The sequence below is a fragment of the Typopeltis vanoorti genome, chromosome 2 (genome assembly GCF_054136105.1).
Source record: "Typopeltis vanoorti isolate ZY-2024b chromosome 2, IOZ_Tvanoo_1.0, whole genome shotgun sequence".
In the NCBI taxonomy this organism is placed as follows: domain Eukaryota; kingdom Metazoa; phylum Arthropoda; class Arachnida; order Uropygi; family Thelyphonidae; genus Typopeltis; species Typopeltis vanoorti.
In genome coordinates, this window is record NC_143550.1 from 174,822,664 (window position 1) to 174,835,242 (window position 12,579).

Genomic DNA, 12,579 nt, shown 5'->3' on the forward strand with positions numbered 1-12,579 from the left:
GTGACGGCTGAACTGGATAAGGGTAATGGTTTACAGTGATACTGCTGGACCTGGCTAAAGCATTTGAGAGGATACCACATGGAATTCTAATCCATAAACTGCAACATATGGGAATGGATATAGGGCTGGTGAGATGGATAGGAGGGTGGTTGACGGAGAGATACCAGAGTAGTTTACTCAGGAGTAGAGTCCAAAAGACGGCCTGTGACTAGTGGTGTGCCACAGGGTTCTGTTCTTGGAGTACTGCTATTTAATTTGTTTATTAACGATATAGGGAAGGATCTGAGAGGAATGGTTCATTTTTTCGCTGATGATGTACAGTTGGGTAGGGCAATAGTGAATGCAGCAGATGTCAAAATTTTGCAGGATGATTTGGATAGATTGGAGGTCTGGGCTAAGGAAAATGGTTGTCAATTTAATGTGGCAAAATGTAAGGTTATGAATTTTGGGGTGAAAAGATTAGCAGCAGTATATCACATTGGTGGAACTATACTCCAGGAGATTGATGAGACCAGGGATTTGGGAGTGTTGGTGGATAGGGAGTTGAAGTTTAGGGGGGCACATTACAAAAGTGGCTAAATCAGCTCATCAAATCACTTGGATGCTGAAGAATACTTTGATGAGCAGAGATAAGCAAGTTATTGTTCCTCTGCATCAAGCCTTGATAAAACCTCATCTCGACTACTGTGCCCAGATTTGGTCACCTATGTTTCTTCTTGATGAGGAGGAGTTTGAGAGGATCCAGAGGCGAGTGACCAAGATGATAGCAGGTCTATGGAATGAACCTTATGAGAACAGGTTGAAGATTTGTGGGTTGCAGAAATTGGTTAATAGGCAGAAAAGGGGAGACATGATTGAGACATTCAAATTGTTGAAGGAATTTTCTGTAGGATTAATTCAGAGGATATTTTTGAGAACACGACTGGTGGTGGGAGGACTAGGGGACATCCATGGAAGCTGGGCAAGAGTGTGGTTAGTAAGGGTGTTAGAGCTGGGTTTTTTACTTTTAGAGTGGTGAATGAGTGGAATAAACTGCCAGAGTCTGTTGTGGGTGCTATGACGGTGAATGAGTTCAAGGCAAAGTATGGTAGATACCGTGTGAATGTCGAATAGTTGTGATGGACATGATGTTTAGGGCCTCTCTCGATGAGTCTAAGGACTCCTTGAAGTTGCCTGTAATAATAATAATATTCTCACCAATCCCATGAGTCTAAGGACTCCTTGGAGTTGCCTGTATCCCATCTTTGCTTCCTAAATTTTAAAACCTAAGATTTTGTAAACTAACATTCCCCCACATACTTTCCCATTCAGACAGTCTATTTACATCCTCTTGCATATCTACAACATTTGATTATTTTTTCATAACTCTCCCCAACTTTGAATTATTTGCAAACTGTATATCACCATTTAAGCCCTTTCCAATGTCATTTCCATACAAATCAAACAATAATGGCTCGAAAAGAGACCACTGGGACACACTATTAGTGACTTTCCTCTTCTGGTATATCAGTTCTCCATACACAACCTGCTGATACCTATCAGACAGCCAGTCTCCAATCCAATGTATTAATCTACTATATAATCTCATCTGTTCCAATTTAACTAATAGTTTTTCATGTGATAAACTATTGAAAGCCTTTGCAAAATCTAAATATACTACCGTATATGCATCCCCCTTTTCCAACGTATTCATCACCTTGTTTAACAAGTAAGTAGATTGCAAAAAACATGATCTTACTTTAGCAAGCCCATGATGTCTATTAAGGAGAATTCTGCTGCTGTAAACTCATTTCAGAATTCCTTTCCTTACTAGCTTTTTCAACACCTTGACCACAACTCCAGACAAACAGAGTGGCCTATAATTCAAAGCAGTAGTCATCATCCCCTTTATGAAATGGAACAGTTTTGTCCTCTTTCCACTCCTTTGGAACTTGGCCCATTCTAAGGCTCATGTTAAAAAGGTAAGTTAAAGCTGTTGTTAACCCTCTGGGACATTCCCTCAAGACAGGTGGTGATATATCAAGTCCCATGGACTTGTTAACATCTGATTTAATTATTCCTCATATACCTCCTGCTCATTCACCATCATTTTGAAAGAAGTAATCTATTAATGTTTCTTAAAAGGTTAGGGATTATACTCATTGGGAAAAACAATATGGGGGGGACAATTCCAAGAAGCAGGTGGAACAAAGAAAAATGATGAAAAGTTCGTTGGTATGTTTGGAGTTGAAATGTGTATTGGTGTTGACCAGTGGCATGCTCTTACCTGATTAAAAGAAACTGAAAGAACGGTAGCAGCCAAATAAGGAATAATGTCCATCAAAGTACCTATAGAAGCTATGGGAAAGTGACTGAAGGGAGTCTCTGAGAAAAAAAGGGGTCACCTATTAACCCCAACTGGCCATGACGTCTATAGACGTTCAGCAAAATCTGGATATGATTCTGTAACACCTATTTATTAACATGGATAAGAAGTGCAATTGGTCTAACTATTTCATCTACCATGGCCGGTAGAGAGGTTAAGCAAACTGCCATCTTCTGCATATCATCAAGATTTCTTAAGGAGGTTTTGGATGACCACCCCAAATGTGAGAACAATATTCCAAGTTTGGTCTTATCTGGGATTTATAAAGCATTAGGAGTTCAGCAGGAGAGCAGTGTTTTGAATGAAAAGAGAGCACCAATATATTTCTGCCAGGATAAGCTTGAAGTGACAGTGTAACCAAGAAGGGAAAACTGATCTTGAAAATATAAGGGAACATTATCAAAGGTAAGTGTGCATGAGTAGGATCTTTCTTGCATGAAGTTATCTGAATAATTATCCGAGTTTTAATAGTATTGACGTTCAAAGCTGTTTCGCTCCACTTGAGAATGCTGAGAAGATTAGTATTTAATCATTGGTTATGGAAAATCTTGAGGTTTCAATCATTTGAGTAGTACAGAGTTTCTCAAATGAAGCAGAGGAATGAAGAGTATTGTCATTAATAGGATTTGAAATCAGAGAGAGAAAGATCATTGATGTACCAGAGCTCTGAGTTTCTCCAAATCTTTTCATGGCCTGTGTCCAAAGGTGAGTAAAGTTAGTGAGGAACTCTGTTGTAGATGTGAATGATGGAATCAATATTGATAATCACTTCACTAATGAAGTGATGGCTTTCCAGGGAGTAAAGAAGCTGATTGCTGATGATCTTTCCATCACTTTCAAGAGTATTGAAGTGAGTGCAATGGGATAATAATTTGATGGCTGACTTTTATCTACCTTTTTAGGGACAAATTGAGTAGATGCCAGATGAGTATGGCAGATTATACAGTCAATACAGAATGAGTGTCAGTTCTAGAGCACAGCTATATAGATAATACCATCTGGATCAACAGATTTATTAGTATAAATGATTAATGAAGATTTTTTTTTTTTTATGTCTTTCTGAAATAAGATCAGAAAGGAGGCATGAGGTGAGCTGTTCATGGTATTGTAGCAGGTGATTTGCCTTGGCCATTTATGCAAGAGTTCAAGGAAAAAAAAACTGATGTCAAGAAGTCTGTTTTATCTTTGGATTATGTAACCATCATGATATTCATACTATCAGGATGTGAGACAGGTGTAAACAAAGAAGGACAGAAGTTATGCCCAACAGTCTTAGTGAGGAGAAGACTCAGCTGCTAGTTTAGCTGGAGGAAAGAGTATTGTGTAGATGCCAGATGAGTATGGCAGATTATACAGTCAATACAGAATGAGTGTCAGTTCTAGAGCACAGCTATATAGATAATACCATCTGGATCAACAGATTTATTAGTATAAATGATTAATGAAGATTTTTTTTTTATGTCTTTCTGAAATAAGATCAGAAAGGATTTGTTGATGATATCATATACTTGTTTTGAGTTGTAGTGTAGGCTGAGTGAGAAGATGGAGTTTTTAACTTGAGCCACTGAACTTGCTATATCTTTATCATGGAATACAAAGGTGCATTGTGCGGAAAACTAGAAATCAGACAAATGTCAGGGTTTTGTAGTAGGGAAAGAAGGCCTTCATTCCAAAATTAGTTCCGTTATTTGGTCAGATTGGGATAGTGGAAATATAGTAATTAGACCATTGAAAAGAGGCATAGAAATCCTGGATATCATCCTACTTGGCACCATTATATTGCCATCCAGTATAAGATTAAGGCTGGCTGGGAGGAGATATAGATAAGGTTATTATTATTATTATTTGTGACACCTCCAAGGAGTGTGAAGACTCATTGCAGGAGGACACCTACTGTACAACTCTCCATCTCCACTACTACACAGAACCTCTACTACCAATCACCTACATCAACACCATCTACTGCCCACAGCCACCACCACTGCAGCTAGTACTTTTTTGTCTGTAAATTGCGTGTATTCCGAAGGGCTGATTTGTCTATATGTGGGATGAAAAACCTGAGTTTCCGGGAGAAAAAATCCTGCTACCTCCGTATGAGATCGGCTAACTCACCTTCGATTGAAAAAGTCCATATAAAGATTCCTCCCGTCATGATGAGAATCAAACTTAGGCCTTTTCTAATCGAAGGGTGCAACAATTGAAAGAACAATTGTGCTACGGAGGCGCTAAAGTCAGATTTGCCAAGAGGGGAACAAACATCTACAGGTCAAGAATGTTGGAAGAGTGATGAGAGTTATCTGAATAATAAATAATGACTGAGGTAACAAATGATCTGGGTTCCTTCTGGCTGGATCCATGAAGTCAGACTGGGAATGAGCTAGTTTGTGTTGTGTTAAAGTGTCCTAAGCATATGATTCAATAGTTTGGGTCATTAGACTGTATGAATTTAACCATTTCAACCATCTCATATTTGATTCAGTGCACTGACATAGAGATAAGGTGGAGTTATGCCACTGTACTACCTTGATCAGATTATACTGAACCAAAAAAATCTTTCCCAAAGAAGTTTTTTTTAGTCCACTGACAAAGATAAGGTGGTAGTTATGCCATTGTACTGCCTTGATCAGATTACACTAGACTAAAAAAAAATTCTTTCCTACCGATTCTGAAATCAGTAGGCAACTATGCACTCTCTTCTTCATCATCATCACCATCAGTAGTTGAGTTCCTAACTGATAATTTGCAGACTTACAGATGACAAAGTATATGACGGAGAACCGCTCTGACCTCATCTCATCTCATTTTTCTTTTACCCTCTTTTACCTTGTGGTGTCTAGGGTTTATTAATCATTGGACCTCAAACCGTTTACAGGATAAGGTGGTCAGCCCTATGACCCGGTGTATCCTATGTCCTGTAGTGTTAAGTTCAAGGCCGGTTTGCCTGCTTTGTGGGATGAAAAACCCCAGGATAAACTGGGAAAAAACCCTACTGTGCATGCCCAAGACCGGCTAACTTGGCTATGGCTGAAGAAGATCCTTCAGCTCCTCATGTCACCGACGGGAATCGAACCTAGGACACTCCTTCCCCAGGCATATGGTTATGAAGTGCACAGCCACTAAGGTAACCGCGCAGACCTTGTATTCCTAATCCAAACTGGTTTTATTTTAAAAAGTGCAATATGGTCATTTTTTTTTCTGAATTGCAGAGTTAAAACCAAAATTTCTGGAAGAAGAAGAAGAAACCAGTTTGCTGGCTTATATACACTGGACAATGGAGAGAGTACAATTATGAGTATGGATTCTTTTTTTTCTCTCTCTTTCTTTCTCTCTCCCTTGGAGATTTTTTGAAAACATTTCTTTGGAACAGTATCTGGTTAAGATATATTGATGAGTATTGTCCACTAGGTCATGTGTAACAGACCTATTAGACACATTCCTCCATTGGACCTAAATAGTCCAAGCTCTAGAATTCAATTTACCTTCGACAAAAAAAAAAACAAACAAACAATAGTTTGACCTTTCTAGACAATTAGTAATGCATCTTTATAATGGTAATCACTCTTTTTATGGTATACAGGAAACCTACATGCATTGCCTTTCATATAAACCAAAATAATCATAAAAGGTGTTTATTTTGGTTTATGTTAAACTGAATTTTTTCTATAACATGGTAGTTGTCTCCATAATTTTTAAAAAATGAATGCTGATCACAGTATAACAATGAAAGAAAGAATTAAAATACTCGATGCTCACTTCATCTACAATGCCTTCTAGATAAATTATAGTAATGTTATGGCTATTCCCTATATCTGGAAGTTCTGAAAAACCTGCCATAACTTTAAGAAATACAATCTTGGTACTGCTATCAAATTGAACTTGAAACTGCCCTTATATGCTAACCTAAAGACCAATCTCTCAATTCAAGGGGTATGGTACAGTTCCTTGTTAATGAAAATTTGCCTATTATGGGCAGTGTGTAACATCTGATGTTCTTAGAAGAACATAAGAAATACATCTGCTGTCACTGTTATGGGTAGGTGTAGCAGATATGCCTTGGTTATCATTCAAAAAATCAAATGGAAGAATACTAATGTCTCACTTCAACAAGTAGAGAGGGGGAAGAAAAAAAAAAAACTGCAGATTATTATTATTAGGCACCTCCAGGGAGTCAAAAGACTCATCGAGGGATGAGATGCTTTTAAAACCAGCCTGGCTTAAATATATGAGAGTCTGTTGAAAAGTTGTGATAATCATTGTGACGGAATTGAGGTAGAACCATGTGACATGCAGATTATTTTACATTCCCCCCAGAATTCTAATTATGAAAAGTGTTATACTGTCCGACCACATATCGGAGATCCTTGTCTGGCAACCTGCCAAGAAGAGTTAATTCATGTGGAAGGGGAAAAAGAAATAAGCTAATGTACGAATTGGTCACCCGCAAAATCGCGTGCTTTATACATAAAATTTTCCAACTGTTGTAGAAGCAAAATAGTTACCACTTTAAAAACAACAATGTTCATAAAAGAAAAGTTAATTTTCCAATGTGTAATAATAAACAACTCAACCCACAAGAGGGATTGATTACCCTATTACTGGAATGGATTCTCCTTTTTCTGACATGTGCAGAAGTGTCAAAAGGTCTCGTATCTGTGGGCACATAGTAGTCTTGTTAAAACACTGCTGCATCATTTGCAATCCTCCAGGAAAAAAAGTATTTCCCTTGTTGTACAAACCAGTCCTAAGCTGTAGACATGGCTTCATCATTGTGGTAAATTTTGTTCCTTTCAGGTGTTTCTTTAAATATGGGGATAAGAAATAGTCAGATGGGGCCAGGCCTGGTGAATAAGTTGGGTGAGGCAGACATTGAAAGCCAAGTTATGTATTGTCTGTTGGGTTTTCTGAGCAGTGTGAGTAGGTGGATGGTCCTGCAAAAGCAACATGCCTCTGCTCAGTTTTCCACAGCATTTTTCCTTCTGTACCTCCTTCAATTCCTTTAAAGCTGTTGAATAAACTACTGTTGTAACAGTTTCACCTTTTTGAGGTACTTGGTAAGGATTACCATCCATATCCCAAAAGACAATAGCAAGCACTTTCCCTGCTGACTTTCGAGTTTGGAACTTCTTTGGCCGTGGAGAACCTTTATGTCTACTCCAATGACTATTGTTTGGTCTCTGGGTCAGTGATGAAGCCATGTTTCATCAACAGTCACAATAAGAACTAAAAAATTTGCACCTGATTTCTCAAAATGATGCAAAAATCCCTTGAGATGACAGCACACATTCTCTTTTGGTCGGCATTCAAACATTGGGGAGGACCCACTTTGCTGAGAGCCTCTGCATGTTCAGATGTTGGTGGATAATGACCCCAAATCATTCCTTGGATATCCCCAGAGTGTTTGCAGTGTTTTTTGGCTGATATTCATCTAATATCAAGGATCATGGCATGCACTGCATCGATGTTTTCAGGTGTGATCGCTGTGGAAGGTCTTCCTGACCTGTGGGCATCTATTTAAAATATGGTAATGTAGAGTTCATAGGCCTATAGGCTTTAAGTCTAATCAGTTTCCATTCATTTTGTTTTGCTTTTGTACATATTTTATATTGCATCCCCATAAGAAGCCTTTTTTGACAGAGATGAAATACTGGAGTCATTAAATTAATTTATTTCTGAGTAATTTCTTCTTTCTATTAAACTGTTAATAATATCAGGAGTGTGAAACAAGAAAATGGAATTGCAAAGTTTACCAAGCTATTTTAAACCTGGTTGTACTCCATTTCCCAAGTAAGCAAACAGACAAACAAGGCAAGTTTGCAAGTGTTGCAAGTCTAGCTGATCCTGCACGTAGTGCAAAACCAAGGCAACTCATGGTAAAAGTAGAATAAGCTCTGATCACTAATCTTAATATTTACCCTTAATGCAAAGCACATCTCCTGGAGGAGATGTATGATGCTTTGTATTAAAGGCAAGGGGCCACTACCCAGACCGGTTTCAACCTTTATTGAGGTCTCATCAGTGGAAGCCAGGCTAGAAATACCAAGATTTTAATAATACAGAGCTTATAAGTATTTTACCAGAACAAGTTACCATAAGGTGTTTTAATCTTATTAAATAAAAATCTCAGGAGGAGATATAAATGTAGAAAGTATTTTATCTTGGGTATAATAAATGTTAAAGATACCAAGCTATTTTAAACCTGGTTTTACTCCATTTCCCAAGTAAGCAAACAGACAAACAAGTCAAGTTTGTGCCTGCAAGTGTTGCAAGTCTAGCTGATCCTGCACATAGTGCAAGACCAAGGCAACTAGAGTAAAACCAGGTTTAAAATAGCTTGGTATCTTTAACATTTATTATACATTTATATCTCCTCCTGAGATTTTTATTTAATAAGGTTAAAACACCTTATGGTAACTTGTTCTGGTAAAATACTTATAAGCTCTATATTACTAAAATCTTGGTATTTCTAACCTGGCTCCCACTGATGAGACCTCAATAAATAAAGGTCAAAACCGGTGGGGGGGGGGCTATTATGAGTTCGATCTCTTAAGGTTTTTGCCTTAAGGGAGCAATTTGAGTCTCTGGGGAAAGTGTTTTCCGGCATGGCCCGATGAGGGGCTTTGTCAGTGAATGCTTTTCTTCGAAATATGAGCGATTCTGCTCGGTGGTGGTGATGGGTGGAATGCCATCACTGAGTGGAGCCAATGCTGAGATGGACGGTCTTTCGCCCACAATTGAGTGGCCTAGGGATCGTCCAAATTTTTAGAGATGGCTTTACTTATTCATAAGGTCGAAACCGGTCTGGGTAGTGGCCCCCTTGCCTTTAATACAAAGCACCATACATCTCCTCCAGGAGATGTGCTTTGCATTAAGGGTAAATATTAAGATTAGTGATCAGGGCTTATTCTACTTTTACCATGAGTTGCCTTGGTCTTGCACTACGTGCAGGATCAGCTAGACTTGTAACACTTGCAGGCACAAACTTGACTTGTTTGTCTGTTTGCTTACTTGGGAAATGGAGTAAAACCAGGTTTAAAATAGCTTGGTATCTTTAACATTTCTTATACCCAAGGTAAAATACTTTATACATATATATATATATATATAGATAGATATTTTTTTTTTTTTTTTATTTAACTTGTTAAAATAAACATTACACGATAGGCAACAATGACTATTTACATATTATAAGTATATATTTACAGAGAAAGAAAAAAACATTTTCCTTTCGGGTGTACAATAGAGATATAAATGAATATTCAAAATTAACAGTTCAGTTTCATTCTGAGTTATCATTCAGATGAAGCACAGTGTCGTCGTCAATCCAGAAGAGGGTAGATAGATAGATAGACAGATAGATAGATAGATAGAAGAGAGGTAATATGATAAAAAACATTTAAGTTGGTGAGTAGATTTAACTAAACTGATGCAGAAGAATTTATTTATAGATTGAAGGAAAATGGGGAAAGAAGAACCAGAACCATCCTAAAAACACTGTGCACAGAAGTGAGGAGAAACATTTAAGAGTTGTGAACAAGTGGAATGCATTGCCTAAAGTTGGAAGTTGTTACTATGATGAGTGTGAATGAATGTATGGCATAATATCACATTTTACTGGCTGAGCAGCATGGCTTTTATTAAGTAATACCATATCTTCAGAACCAGCTACTTGCATATGTAAAACACACATCCTTGCCTTACATTATGGAGTCACTCTCCACAAGTTTTGATCTTCATAGAGACCTCAATGGAAAGTTTAACCAAGCTGCAACTTATAATAAAGTTAATACCTTCCATGTATGTAGCTGATTATGAAAATACTTCACATGCAAAGTTCTATTTCCTTAATATAAAATAGGGCTAAAAAACAAGAGCATAATTTCTTGGGATACCTCTCAGATGAGAGTGGGAAGAAACTTGAGATATCAACTGTTTTCATGTTCCGATATACAACGCGCCATAACAAAGCTTAGCTTCTAAAATCGCAATAAACTGAGGTTATTTCCTTGTTATGATGGAACCTAGCGGCGTAACTGCCACCATAACCCGAAAGGCAGAGGCCCGGAATTCAATGAGGCTTGCAAAACGCTTCTTTTTACATCATGATGATGTAAAAAGGATTTAGGTCTAGCATGGCCTGTTCCGGCCTTAGAAATCATCGTTGAATCGTTTAAGAGGACGTCCTGGTTTTCTTTTTTTCTAATGGCTTCTTTTTACAACTTTCATAAAGTTGTATAAGGACCCGATAGCCATGACAGATGTTATTTTGAATTACAGCCGAAGTATGTTTATTTCGATTTGTGACCGAAGAAATCAAAGCTTCGAAGCCAGTGGTTTATGTATGTTAACTTTGTGTACGAGCGCTTTTTAGTAGGTTTGCCTGTTTTGCGGAATGGTAAACGAGAATTTCAGAAAGTGCGTGGGGGGGGGGGGTAGAAGAAACCCTACTACTCACTTATGAGTAAGTTGAATTTGTCTTCGCGTGCTTGACGTGATTCAAACTCAACGTCTTTCCAACCAAAGAGCATTGTCGATATCGAGGCAATTTCTGACGGCTTGAAGCTTGTTGAAAAAGATGAACTGAACATTTCTAATTACGCACTGAAACACCTGACTACTCACCCAATCCAAAGATTTCCAGGAATTCTCTTTCCAAACCTAAAGTAATTTCCTACAAACAATACACTTCCTAAACGCATTTCATTCAGTTATTTCGAACTCCTTAATCGTCAGAACTTAAAATTCTTTTATTATTTTAAAACTAAAATTTACATAGGTCTTCAGCTTCTGTTAGAAGTAAAAGTAAAAATATCATAATTTTTTTGAGTAATTCCAAAAACAATTTTTGTTCTACTTTTCAATAATACAATGAAAATAAAAACAACGTGATGCAAAAACACTTAATCTGCAGAAAATGTTGTCGATCGCAATAGCATGCCCTCTATCGTCATACAAACAACGTGGTGGATGAGACTTCGCAATTTTTAGGCATGTTTCGGTCTGCTCTTCGAAAGTTTTCAGTGTTAATACCTGTTAGATGGGACAATTTTCAAGGTAGACAGTGTGCTTTGTTTGTTTATTTCTCTTGTAATACTGTGATAAGAATAATCAGGATTAAATCTCGCTTACTTGATTGAGAAGTGATTAAAAACTTTTGTAGAGAAGCAAGGTTTTATTATTGCTATTATAAGTAGGGTTTCCACCTGTCCCGAATTTTAAGAAAATTTTCAGCGTCCCGAGTTACACCTAAGCGGGACAACTTATATATTTAAAATACAAATATTATCACTGGTAGCAATGTATTCAATCTTTTAATTTTTTATAAGGTTAGAATTACATATTCAACTTTGGCTTTTTCATTTTATACATTTAGAGGAGAGGAAGACTTTTATATTCGATAAGTGGACTTACCAAAAGGTGGCAACCCTATATAAATTATAAGGTACTTTCTCAGATTCGCGCAAGTTTACTGTATGTGTTAATGCACATACCAAGTTCAGGCAAACCTGCCACAGAACAACGAAATTAACAGACAAAAATGTTGTATAGTGTGGATGATGGGTTACATAGTGCAGAGAATGAGTCCTTGGACTCCATCAAGGCTCCATGCAATAATAATGTTAATTTGTTAATTTTTTCAGAAGGAGGAGGAGGATAGAAATGCTTGCTATAGTGATTTATGTGCATGTTTCCATGAATTTAATGATTTGGCTAAATTCTCTGCTTGACCTCTCCTAAAGTCGGTATCTCATGAACACTCGCCAACTGACGACATTGTTATCACATTCAAAATCTCATGTTTATATCAGATATGCATAAAATAGTTAGCCCCTCAGAAACAAGAAATTCCTATTTCTCCTCCCTTTTCCTTCTGTATACTCTATCCTCCTTCAAATCCATCTCTTAAAATTCCCCATTATGATCACCCATCATATACTTGTCCAGTCAATTTAAGCATTTCATGGTCAGTTCTGTAGATGTAGCCTCCATAGCTCTATCAGTAATAATTACTATTATTATTATTATATCACACCAAAGACTCGTCGAGGGAGGGCATCAACTCTACTACCCTTCGTTTCACTTCATCATTTAACACCAATGCATCTACCGCCGACTACCATCACTAGTGCTTTCACAGACAATCACAAACATCCATACCTATGGTGGGATTCAAACCCACAGCCTTTTGGCTGGAAAGCATATATGTTAACCACTCG

At 37.5% G+C, this 12,579-nt stretch overlaps 2 protein-coding genes across 3 annotated transcripts in view; one reads left to right on the top strand and one right to left on the bottom strand.

The window, feature by feature from the left end:
• Positions 1 to 11,201, bottom strand: part of LOC150109680 (large ribosomal subunit protein mL63) — a 47,395-nt gene extending 36,194 nt beyond the window's left edge. Inside the window, exon 1 of one of the 2 annotated variants that reach the window (XM_090409685.1) lies at positions 10,985 to 11,201. In XM_090409685.1, the coding sequence (XP_090265811.1) occupies positions 10,985 to 11,061 (77 nt within the window). In that variant the 5' untranslated portion in view covers positions 11,062 to 11,201. Of the gene's footprint in view, positions 1 to 10,254; positions 10,376 to 10,984 lie in introns of those variants that run through there. The other variant, XM_090409686.1, reaches the window with a different exon arrangement.
• An 82-nt stretch (positions 11,202 to 11,283) lies between these two features.
• The window catches only part of mRpL44 (mitochondrial ribosomal protein L44), a 132,865-nt gene continuing 131,569 nt past the window's right edge, over positions 11,284 to 12,579 (top strand). The window contains exon 1 of the mRNA XM_090409664.1: positions 11,284 to 11,416. Coding sequence (XP_090265790.1) covers positions 11,353 to 11,416 — 64 coding nt within the window. The 5' untranslated portion in view covers positions 11,284 to 11,352. The remainder of the gene's footprint in view (positions 11,417 to 12,579) is intronic.